The 13,397-nt window shown below is 35.2% G+C and overlaps 1 protein-coding gene across 1 annotated transcript in view; it reads right to left on the bottom strand.

Moving 5' to 3' along the window:
* ARHGAP15 (Rho GTPase activating protein 15) overlaps positions 1 to 13,397 on the bottom strand; it is a 593,253-nt gene that overhangs the window by 291,209 nt on the left and 288,647 nt on the right. Inside the window, exons 6-7 of the mRNA XM_061199772.1 lie at positions 10,293 to 10,391; positions 8,874 to 9,003 (exon numbers count right to left, since the gene is read on the bottom strand). Of these exons, the coding sequence (XP_061055755.1) occupies positions 8,874 to 9,003; positions 10,293 to 10,391 (229 nt within the window). The remainder of the gene's footprint in view (positions 1 to 8,873; positions 9,004 to 10,292; positions 10,392 to 13,397) is intronic.

Below are 13,397 nucleotides of genomic sequence, written 5' to 3'. Positions count from 1 at the left end.
AATCGCCTCTGTGCTTTGCGATGACCTAGAGGGGCGGGATAGGGAGGATGGAAGGGAGGCTCAAGAGGGAGGGGATATGGGGACATGTGCATGCATATGGCTGATTCGCTTTGTTGTGCAACAGAAACTAACACGGTATTGTGAAGCAATTATACTCCAATAAAGATCTATTTAAAAAAATACAAGGCTAGAATGCATGATAGAAAGATATTGAGAGGACAGTAACTTTAAGCAAAGGGATTAGGATTTTCTCTTTTCTCTCCCCCAAATATTAGTCGCTTTTATCCTCATTGAATGATAAAACACTTACTTATACATGATTTTGCTAGGTACAGTACATGAGACCTGCAAAAATATACCATTGCTTTGAGATTTACAGTTCTAAGAGAAAGCTAAGAGAGACATACAAATAGTGACCTTAAAATACCAAACCAGTACACGTAGTCAGGATGAAGAAATAATCCATTATTGTTCCTAAAAATGTTTCAGCAATTTTGTCTTCATTTCTAGCACAGAATGAGAAGTACATTGATAATGGCCATTTGAATATCCTCATCCATTCATTCACTAATTTAACACTGCACATTTTTGAGTACTCTCAAATATCATCAAGCCACTCTGCTAGCTGCAGATAAAGGTAAACTAGAGTTCTCTTTAGAGTCTGGCAGTCTAGTGGACAGACAAACAGACATGGATAATTAGCTTGTTGTAACACACTTTGGCTATTGCAATGGTAGAGATATGCACTGAGTACTAAGGATCTCCTAACTCACCACAGAGGTCTGGGAAAGCTTTTTGGAGGAGGTGTGGCTTGAGCTGAGTCGAACAGGATGTTAATTTAGCAAAGAGAAGACACTGATTTAAATATAAACATCAGCACACAGTAGCGTGCATCAGGGATTATAACTGTCATTTCCCTGGAACATAAATCATGGGTCAGAGAGAGGTGGGAAAAAACTGGAGAAGGGGACTCAGTGATAGCTTTCTATTGAGGAACTTGGACTTGGCCATTCCAATGCAGTAATTTGATTAGAAATTGTTCTTAACCTTTGACTTCAGTTTGGAGGTCACCATCTCTGACGGCACTATTCCAGTCCTACATTTTGTATTTAGCCATTGCATCTCCTATTTTACCTCTATTTTTTTAGGCCAATTGATTTTGTATAAAAAAGGGTATATTTACATTACTGAAACTGGGTAGCAGGAGTATTTAGGTTCTATTTAAATAATCAGAGAAAGATGAATTGGCAGACTGATTTACCACTCTCCAGGCATTCATAAGCCATTTCTTGAAGGAAGCTAAGAGTCCTAATGTTATAGATCACATTTTATTGCATTTCGATGGAAAGAGCTGGTATTTTTGGTTACAACTCACACTTTGGGAGGAAAGCAATACCTGATTTTCCTTACATGGATGTGGGCTTTACTATGAGTAATGAGAAATAAACTTATTTTCCAAGAAAATCTCATCGATTATACATGTTTACAGTTGAATGTTTTCCCTAAGCATACTTTTGGGCCTATTTGGGGCACCCAAATAAATGCATTAAAAATCAAAATTTTTTTTTTAGGATTTTGAAGAAAAGTAGCATTATTCCTACACTCCAGAAACAAAAAGGAGTATACCAAATAAATTCTGTATACAGAAAGAGTTGATCATTTGCATTCAAAAGAATGCTTTTTTCTGCACAGGGATTCACTGTAAGAATGCTTTAAATATCATGTTTAGCTAAGATACTTTAAACTTGATATGACACCGGTGAACAAATATCATATACCTAACTTTACAAGAAAATATTAATATATGCCCATTCTAGGGTCATGGAATAAAGAGAGGAGAAACTTTCAGAGGAGATCAAAGGACATTTTTTTTCTATTGTTTACAATCACAGTAGTGTATTAATGCTAAGGAAATATTGCTGGAGAGTTACAGCAAACAGCCCTCTGGATCTGGCCTATTATTGAAAGAAAGATGCCATCTGACCTAATGAAATCAGAAATTGATTAAATGCAGTTCATCTAAGGGGAAATATGGTCAGGGAGTTACTGCCAGGGTCAAGAGGAGATGGGGTGATCTAGTGCTTGAGTGCTGATAGGGTTAGATAGACTTTCAGAGTAGCTGATGCTACAAGATACATGACAATGGACACCGACAGGTCAGAGAGCGAGATCAACCCCTTAGATGGGAAGGAAGAGATTAATCAGGACATCCTTTGCTCAGCTTATAACTAAGTCCTCTTATCCAATGATTCACGGAGAACTGAATGTTTTGAAGAGACTGTAATCTATGGGTCCCAGGAAAGTTGAATTGCTGCTAACTGTCTTGGAAACACATGTCAGAACAATTGCTGTGGTCACACAGTGCCTCGGTGAAGCCCTGGAACCTTCGTGAATAATACTGTTTTGACAAAGTAATTCAGATGTCTGATTATCAAGTGTGCATCTAATCTTTACTGTTTGTTTGTTTGTTTTTCTCATAATGTTGAAATCTTCCAGCTTTGGCAATGTAAATTTTCTTTTAAAACTTTTCATTGTTTTCTTCACCAAACTGGAATATTTTGAAATAAAGAACTCCCTTAACCTGTGGGAAACAATCAAGAAGAGAGCTGACACTCACCATTCCTTAGATACTGTCTGTCTTAACTGTCAACTACGAACTGGCATTTTCTATTGGCACTTGCCATCTACCTCTACAAGGATTAAATCATGTGTTGCTGCAGCTGCTGACTTTCAACACCCCCTGAAAGGAGTTCAGGTGGAGAGCAAAAATGAGGCACTCTGTGCTCTGGCAAAAACTGGCAGAACAGGTCTTCAGATAGTTAGATATTTTCAGGAGCCAATTTTATGAGCCCAATTCTTGTATCTCTTCATATCTGGAAAAGTGCTAAAATCCTTCATGGTGACCTCTGCTCCTCGTGACTAGCAGTAACCTGCACGAGACTAGCAGAAACCTTCTGTAAAAAATATGTGCTTGATTGCATGTATTCCCCTTCACCAAAATCACATATATACTGACCTTGCCCCCTGCCTCTGTGGAGCAGTTTCTCAGAGCTCTCTGGGATGCTGTCTCCCGGGCTGCAGTCCTCATTTTGCCCCAAATAAAACTCTGACATTGTGCGGTTTTTTTTTAAGTCAACATAACTATAGTAAAACAAATTTATTTTTATTTTCACACTTTAGTTCAATGGTTTATTTTTCTCAGGTGGATATTGAAGGAAACTGGTGCCAGGGTACCAATATTGATTTTAGTGGGAAAAAAAAGAATCAGATAATTGACCACCTTATCTGAATCTGGATCTTTCTGACAACACGTTTACCCATAATATTCTACACAACTATTATGATTATTTTTTGTTGTGTCCAGGTAAGAGCTTTTCTGTTTCTTCAGAGCTAGATATAATTTCTTTGTGCAATTTTAATATTGTTTTCATTTTCTTGGCAGATGGCTTATTCATCTTACTATTTTCAGGCATTGGCAAGATTAGGCTGTTTTATACAAAATTCTTAATAAGAAGAAACTTTAACATATGTATTTATATGACTCTCCAGAACAGGCCTCACAATATGTTTTGAACAATTGCTAATTACATATTTATCCAGGAAACTAGTATGACTTTTCCATTTTGGATAATAATAAACATTTTAATAAATTTTCTTAATTATATAGTTACCAGAAGGGTCATAACAGTCACAAGAAAAAATATACTGGCTTTTGGAGAAAAAGTAGGAAAACAATGATTTATCAATGTTTTATATTTAAAGAGGTCTTAATGTAACTCATACTCAGAAAATTTGACTTTTCTTTTAAAATTTTCAAATTACAATTAGAAAATGTATATATTCTGTTATTGAATTGTGAACATAAGTAATGCCTAATTGTGTGTGTGTGTGTGTGTGTGTACTCCAGTTTTTAATTGTGAAACTTTCAAACATACAGAAAACAACAGCATCACGATCACTCCTATAGATACCACCTAGATTCAACGAATGTTAACATTTGGGACAATGCCAGACTAATCTCTCACTACATACATGTCTTACAAAGAACATCTGTCCTTGCTGAGGACTCACTTCCCCACCCATGCTGCAGAAACTTCCTCTCCAGTCCTTCATTCTCTCCTTTCCTGACTATTTCTTCTGGCTTGGAGGCCTCGCATTCCCTCCTTGCCATCACGGGGGATTTTCAGGGTCCAGGAATCTCCTGGCCAAAGCCATTCTGAGAATCCTGATTGCATTGGTGGAGTTGGTGCAAGGGTGGGGGGAGGAGAAAAAGGGAAACCAGATGGAAAGCAATGCTACTGGGAAGGCAGAGCTCCTAGGACAGAGGTGCAACAAACTCAGAATGAACTGTTCCCTAGAAACAACATTCAAAATGATTGCATAAGATTCGCGTGTGCTTTTGTGGCTAGTACATGGTTTCCTTACGAAAACGTGTTGAGGTCTAAGCAACCAGTTTACAATTGGATTTTGAGAACTTAGTCTACCTACAGCTGTGGATGGCCAGTATTATAATTATTTAGATTAGCACAAAAATTAACTGTCTTCTCTATCACACTTGTTTTCACTTGGCATGACCATTATTACTTTGCAGGCAAATTTTTAAACAAAAATATCACTGAAGTTTCACAAGCATTTTCATTTTCTGTACTGTATAAATATCTCAATCCAATTTTTCCATTCTTATCTTTATTCCTGTAGCCTTGTACATACATTCTTGTTACATACATCACTAAGGAGCTGTGGAATTAGGAAATCCATATCTAAAATACTTTTAGGATTTCACCCAGAACACATTTGGTTTTTATGATGCTTTCATCAAAAGACAGTTAATAGGAAACCCATTTCCTTTCGGTTCTATTACTTTTGATTTTATTCTTCTAACTTATGTTCATTTTGGGGTGCTTATTTATAATGCTAAGTATCAATTTTGTATAAACTTATTCAAGATTTCCATACATGGATTTTACAGCTTAGCAATTGATCAGCATGAGATATACTACTCCTAAAGCATAATCTAAATACAAAAATAATTTTAAAAAGTTTAAAGTACAGATGTGTGGAGCCAAGAATTTTAGTGGTGTGCCTTCAGATATATTAATGAAAAATAATAAATACATGAATGAGGGAATAAACCAGGGGTATGGCTAAAGCAATGGTGAAATGGCTAGATGCTGAATCCTTTCCATCAACTGGAATTTCTTAATGAACTGCTCTTCTGGGCATAAAAGAATCAAGAATATTTCTTGGCTCCCTTGTGCTAGCTCCTGGTGTGCTACTCCCAGGAATGCCCTGGCTGCCATTTTCACCTAGGGAGTCGCCAGGGGAAAGACCAGCTGCTCACATTTAGATTTTTGCAGCCATAACTCCCATATCCAGTTCTGGCTCCTTTCCCCTATTTTCTCTACACTCAGAGAGAGGATGTCAAGTATATATGCCTTGCTCCAGTCTTCTATCAGACACCACCCTTGGCTCGTGCCCTAGCTTGGTGCCATCTGCTTGGGGACATAGAGGGTAATAATAAGAGCTCCTACTTATTGAGTGCCTTCTGTGAGCTAAGTATTTACATATCTAATTTCACATTCTCACTTGATCCTGCAAGGACAGTATTAGATCCATTTTTATAGATCTAGAAAGTAAAGCTCAGAAAAGTTGAGAAAGCTCTCCAAGGTTTCTTGGATTTATATTTGAGCTTTTCCTCTTTGCCATCAGTGGAAGACACTTCTCTTTCCTCGGAAAAATATGTTAGCATTTTCTTTGACTGACTCTCCACTTTCCATAACAGCCCTCCCTGGAGAGCTGCTCTCCCACTCTCATCCCATGCTGGTGTCCTGAATTTCCCACAGTGATTTGGCCCTTACATTGAATTTTCTGGCTTCTTGTCTGTTAGACTCAACTGATATCTTAAAATATCTGATTAGTACTTAATAGTGTTGGCAGGTTAGAATCATATTTTAAAAAGGAAAGTATATTTAAGCACTTAACTTTCTGATTCACTCACTGAAAGTACATATTTTTTTTCCCATGTTATACAGAGAAACTGGACAATGAAATGACCACCTGTTAGCTGCTAATGATGTTCACATGCCTTTAAAAAAAGTAATTCTGGCTTTATCTGTCTACAATCTTGGCGACAAAACTCGTGGGAACATCAAGGGCACAGGAAGCCAAAGGCAGCAAACTGACAATAAAGTTTGTTCTTAGACTGCTAATAAGGAAGGAGATACTGTGACTCTCTAACTCCACATAATTATTTAATCTCAAGAGGGTGACATAAAACCTAATGCATGCTTTAAAAACCTAAGTTTGGGTGTTCAAATCTGGGACTGAGATCAGAGGGGTTTCACAGAGCCTATTTCCTACTTGAAAAAATATTTCAAAAAAGCATCAAATATAAAATATGCCAATCACTATTTTAAATGTATAGCTAATTTGATAGTGTGTGGGTGGGTCAATAATTATGCCTTTCAAATGAAAATGAATATGTAAATACCGAATGAACTTCATTCAAAGTATTAGACGGATATTAACTGTATCCTACGTTGCAAAAAATACACTAGTCCTAAAAAAGGCTTACAACTATAAATATCCACCAAAATACAGAAAAGAAGCATTTTCTAAAATTAGGGCTAGCAGTAAAGATTAAATGACCCTTTTAGTTTAACAGTGAAATCAAAGTCCAAAGGCAACATCTGGTTTTAATTCTTTTGCTAATATGTTTTTGGGTCCCTGTTTAAGTTTATTGATTTATATGGATCTCATCTTTAATGTAATATTTCCATCCAAGTCCAAGGTTGAAATAAACTAAGTTTACCTTTTATTTGTTCACTTCACTATAGTGTGATGGTTAAAAGCACAGACTCTAATATCGGTTTGCTTGGGTTTGAAACTTGTCTCCATAACTTGTTTTTGTACAAGTTGCTTTAATTTTCTGTGCCTCAGTTTCCTCATCTATAAAATAGGGTTAATAATGGTACCTATGTCATTGGGTTAGTAGGAGGATTAAGTAAATCAATATAAGGCAAGCACTTAGAACAATGCCTGAATAGTAAGTATTCAGTATTTGCTAGCTATCATTACTTTTTAACTGCAAAGAAAAAGGTGAACATGAGGTCATTATACAGTTAAATACATTTTGAAATGAATAGAATGAATCATATGTCTCTTTCCTTGTCTTTAGACAGGATCGAATTTAAGCCCAAAATAGACAAATAATTGTCTTTCCCAGTTAAAAATAAATTCTAAAGAGAAGCGGCTGTTATTCTACCTGTAGGAATTTTTTTCCCACTCAATGTTTCTCACACACACTTTGATAAACCTTTATTTTCTCCTGAGCTTTAGGCTTCAGAAATGTGCCAAGGTCTCCTCCAAACCAGCAATGATATCTGAGATTCCAGAGCTACTGCTCATTGCCTCATGCATCCTTTTATATCCACTACAAATGTTTATGTAGTTAACATGAATTATGTACTCACAGTTGAGTTCGAATTCTAAAATCTTATGTCTGATCCCATATGAAGTCAAGAGGGACAATGACCAGGAATTAAAGAGAAATCTTCAAATGAGATAACTTGAAACTGTACCATCATATGGAAAACTTTTTAAAATGGCATTGTTTATTTTCCACACATAATTTGGAAAGCACCATACAGTCCAAGACATAAACATTGATAATTTTAAGCTCTAACTTAATACAACTGGCTAACTAAATATGTACCTAACAGTTGCTGAAATTATGGTATGGTTCTCTGAATAATGACAGTTTTGAAAGGGTGCTCCTACTCAAAGTTGTCATGCTGTTTCTAGATTTGGGTTCCTAATAATTTAGATTGGGAAGATATAGTATCACATATGAAGAGTTTCCCTCTTTCTTGTCATGTGGGTGAATGTACATGTATATTTATGTATACATATGTATAATATTCTCTAATGCACACAAATATGTGTATATACACATATGGTCATCTGGCATATTTACTCATATACATATGTAGATAAGGAGATATTCCATAATCAGCCTTTCTCTACTTACTGAGTTCTCCTTAAGTTCAAAAAGCTAGGATATAACTACACTGATCTTTGGTCAGAGGGAAATTGCAGAAAAAATGGTGATTCAGAAGATTCAGTGTAGGTAGACAGATGATGCAAGAAAGGTATTATAATTTACAAGACTTTGGGAAATTGTTTTTCTCTAATTCCAGAGATATCTACTTGTTCTTTCAGGAAGTTGAGACTCATGTCAACTCTGTGAGATATGCACGACACTTTTTCATAACCCCCTTTATTGAGGAATAATCAGGGTGAAAAAGGTTAAGAGATATGCTCAAGGTCACTATATAAGTGGACAGACTGGTCCTTTTCATTTCAAATTCATTTCTTTTAGAATATTAGAAATAGATGTGACCTTGGAGGACATCTAATCCACATTCCACATTTCTAAATCTTTCTGGTGGTCTAAAAGTGTAGAAAGTTGCATAGTCTGTTGGTTTATGTTGCGCCAACTATGCTGGTCACTCATATATCTTTTAATGTATGGAAATCAAATAGCCTACCAAGGTTTGGAGACACTTGACATTTCCCACTCTCAAAATCAATCACCAATCTGAACGCCATGGTTATTACTCAGAGATTCAGAGGTTTGCTGTAAGCAGAGACCATGACCTTGGAACAATTATTTTTTCAAAAGGCATTACCAACAATGACGCATGCAAAGCGCCCAGACTGCCCTCCAGTGCATGAATCCCTGGCCAGAAAATGGCTACGAATCTTCCATAAGTAGTATGAGTTTGGTTCAAATCTCATTTCAATGCATTTATATTTCATAAGCACTGCATTTAAACAGAGTTAAAATGAGCAAGTCAAAAAAAAATACTTACTTAAAGATTTCCTGTTCTCTGGTTTCTGTTCTTTTATATCACTATCATAGTGACTTAGTAGTTCAGTACTGGAGGATCTCTGAATTTTAAATAATTCCAGGTTTCCTGAAGGACTACTTGGATCCTTTGGCTGGAAATGACAATTAGATGGGATAATCTTACAAGGAAGAAAAAATGCACTGAATAGTTCTGTGATCTATTTTGCTGTTAAAGAGAAGTTTGAAATAAGATAATTATTTTGGAATAGGGCCCCTAAGCTAAGCTCAATTTTCAAATTTAATAATGATATATATATATATATATACACACACACACACACATATATATATATAACTTACTAAATGCTGTGCATACCCCAAGCACTCCATGCATTAACTCAATCATCACAGTAATCCTATGAAGTAGGTATTATTATTATTATCCTTATTTTCCAGACAAGGAGACTGAAGCCAAAAGAGATAAGTAATTTGCCTAAGGCCACACAGCTAGTAAATGATAGAACCTGGATTCAAACTTTCAAACCCAGGAAGTTTGACTCCAGAGTCCACTCTTAATGATAACAGCGATCTGTGTGTGTGTGTGTGTGTGTGTGTGTGTGTGTGTGTGTGTGTGTGTGTGTGTGTGCATGAGCACTCATGTGTGCCTGGATAAGGGAACTATATTGATGATGGGGAAAAGTCAATTTGTTATTTTATTTTTTAAAGTTTTGATCCCAAAGTAATATAACGGAAGTGTGTGATTAAATCGCAATAAAATTACACAAAAATGTTGTAGCTTTTGAATACCTTATTAAAAGCGCTCAAGAATATTTTCTTCTCAAGATTTTGCGAATATTAGTGTCCTAAAATAAGATGTTTGGTCGAAAAACAGTATAAAATGAGTAGTTTTAAATAATTTGACTCTTTTAAGAACATACTCTAAATGTGTGAATTTAGGGTAATTTCATGAAGTTCTAGATATGTAATTTTCATGAGAAGAACAATCTAGCTTAGCTGGAAGAACAATGAAAATCAATACAAAGGATTATTGTTTACTGGCATTATAACAGTGAGTATGGGCTTAAATATATTGATATTTATTTTCAAGAATATGTATTATAGATCGCATAAACTGAAAATGTGAAAATTCAGTAGTTATTAAGTTCTTGTGTGCTTTTTACAGCCTTCAGTGAATGAATGTCTGTGTTATTTCAGAAAAAAAATGAATGCACTGTGTTTTTGAAAGAGAGAAATCAAATGACATTTAGTTCCACAAATCCTCTCTACTGAAAATGGTTTTCGTGGATTATTTAAACTTAAAATAACTTACTAACTCTCAGTTCATAGGATCTACTTAAATGCATGTGTGCTTATGCCTAAGCAATAGATTTAAATGACTACATTCTAATTAATAAAGGTAACAGCCAAAACAAATACATACCAATCTGTCAATTGCATTTTTGATAGCGTTGAACCAATCCAATATGATGAAGTCAATATCTGACTGCAGAAGGAACTCATTTCCTGATACTGTTGTGATCTAAAAAAAAAATAATAATCGAGAGGTAAGCAAACCATAGAAAATAAAATAATCTCTTACATTAAAAAATATATACTTTTTTAAAAAACACACTTTAATACACTCAGATATTTTCTTGTATTCCAGTAATTGTCTTTCTGGGAACGGGGAGACTAGGATCATTTTGAACTGGTCTCTATAAACGATTTTTTCATGTCATAACAAATATATTATTGTTTTAATAATAGAACAATTAACTCAGAGTAGGTCTAAAGCTGAATTACTCCAACTCATGGAGAAAGCAAGCCAGGAAGTTCAGAATAATGCAGACAGTATCCACTTAAGTCAGAACCTCAGAAAAATGCACCCGGGTGTGTCAGAATTCATTCTGCACTTTTGGCTCTTTCCTGTTTGTCTCTTTCAAATCTAATAGTATCTCTATATTTGATTTCCTTTTATGGAGGGCACTAAAACAGATTATTTACCAAAGAGACTAATGCAGACTTTTCTAAAAGGTCATTCTAACGAATAACATTTGGCTATTTCTACTTTCCTATCATAAAGATCTATAGGAAAGTAATAAAGGACCAATTTCCCCACAAAGGGAGTACATTAGAATAAAAGTTCATTTACATATTTGAACCTCTCATGGAGAGTACTTATCAAATGAACATTCCTGTTCCAGACTCTTAGGGCTGTTAAGTAGTTGGCAATATTTAGCATGCAACTATACGTTTTTCATTGCAGGGAATCTTTTTCTCCCTGGAATTGTGAGAGAAGAATGTGACCCTATAGAAAACAGAGCAATGCTCTTGATTTCACACATAAAGGACTACTTAGACAAGAATTTGATTAGAGTGGGTGTGGACACGCTCTTTGTATTAGGCTATCAATCTGAACTGTGAAGATTTTCCCTTTGTATTCTTGACTTTTTGTTTCAACAGGAAGATGAACATTTCCCAACTACTGTCACACATCAAGCAAGGTTTCAGAGGTTTAGAGGACTGACATTTCAAAATACTCAGTCAGGAGCTAGTCACCTCTTCTCAGCCTTACTTCCTCTAAATAGGAGGTAAATGCTGAAATGTGGCACAAGTTCAGAAAATCACAAATGATGCTACAAAATGTCTCTGTAATTCTATCATTAAAGTGACAATTATTACCCCAAATAGCTCACTCTGAAGGTTTCAGTGATTCTTATGGCAACATTTAATGACAATAATCCTGGAGTTTTAAAGCAATCTTTGATTACACACATACATACATATTCATTTGCATTGATTTTTAGAAAAAACTATTTAGAGATGCAACATTACTCAGTGCTGCAATGCAACCATTCTTGAGTGAGTTGGATTCCAACTTTTTACAATTGTAAGAAAAGGAACTATTCAAAGTACATGCAAATTATGAGAAGTGAAAGATTAGAAAATAAGAGGAATTTAATTATCCACACTAGCATTTGACAGATTACCAGGGCCTATCACTCTTTTTTTAAGTAAAATTGCATGTAAAATTCGGGATGGCTCAAAATAGCCTCCAAATAGTCCTCTGTTTTATGTATCCAGTAAAAGACAGTTAAGCTGATGTTTGCTTAATTATCTGAACACCCTTACAATGTTCTTTACTTACATAAAGTTCCAAATATTTACTTTATAAAGTGTTGCCACAGAAATAGTAATCTAAAAATATAAGGTCACTTCTAACTAACACAAGAAAACTAGTAATGTCCTTGACCTCTACCTTCATCCTAATCTGAAGGTAAATATTTTGATTAAAAATGTATTATATAACGTTACAATTTGTTAACATACACAAAGAAAAATCAATTAGCCCAAATGCAGTGTACAATCTATTTCTCTGCCATTATAAATAAACCATTATTAAAATTATGAAAAGGAACATTTTCAAAGTACCAGAAACAAACATATTCTGAGGGTTTAGGAAAGAACCAATATGGTTCAGTTTTCAGTCTAGTAAATTCAAACAGTGATAAAATGTAAGTACTTCAGCAGTACATTTGCATTTTTGGTGCATGCTATGCAATGCAAAGGGGATCTTTACTGCTAACACAACCAAGAGCAAAATGTACTTTAAAAGTTTCTTTGTCCAAATATATTACTGCATTAATTGTACATAATCAGTGACTTCTGAATTCATTCTGAGAAGCTGGATCCGAGAACTATGTGAATGCAATTCATTCAAAACATACTATCAGAAAGATACAGTTTACATCCTTTCCTTGGTCTTCCCACTAATCTTTCAAGTTACTAGGCAGTCTGGAGAAGTCTGCTACTGCTCTCTACAGTTTAAATGCATCCACTTCTTAATTACAGTCAGTAATTGACTTTGTTCTGCTCCATTCCAATCACTCACAGGAAAGCAGTTTCAAAGTCTTTGGCTGGTAAAACACATTTAATTCAGGTTTCTCAATCCACTTTTTTAACATTACCTCTTTAGGTTTTCTGATAAATGGTTTGCTGAATCATACTTGCATTTTGAACAATCGAATTTTCAACACTCTTAGAAAAAAAGATATCAGTAAATGTTAGCTTTGACTAAACCGTTTGATTGAATATCTCTTGATGACACTATAGAGTGATATAGAACAGATAACAGAAATAAAAGATTTGATATTCAGCCAGGCTAATGTATTCTTTCTGTATCATGCTTTGTCTAAGTGACAGATGCTGGAATAAGGTAGATGAAGGAAGAACTTACAGAAAAGATGGGTTTAGGCAAGAGCTGTTGGTCTCCACTTTGCTTCAAAGCCTACTTTAGACAAATGTCTCTTGAAGTCCCTTATCTCCACTAAGTTGTATTTTGAAGGGATATATCCTGGCACCAAAGCCGTCTCAATGAAATTTTCTGGTGTTGTCAAGAATAGATATATTTAAATACCTGTCAGGAAATTTGCCTGAAACTTTTTCTCACTAAATAATGACCATGTGAATTCTTGCTGGTAATAAGTGTATGCCTAAGAAATTATATAAGCATATCCACTGGGCAACACGCAGAATAGACACATTC

The sequence above is a fragment of the Eubalaena glacialis genome, chromosome 1, assembly GCF_028564815.1.
Source record: "Eubalaena glacialis isolate mEubGla1 chromosome 1, mEubGla1.1.hap2.+ XY, whole genome shotgun sequence".
In the NCBI taxonomy this organism is placed as follows: Eukaryota; Metazoa; Chordata; class Mammalia; order Artiodactyla; family Balaenidae; genus Eubalaena; species Eubalaena glacialis.
This window is presented reverse-complemented; position numbering and strand designations above follow the sequence as displayed.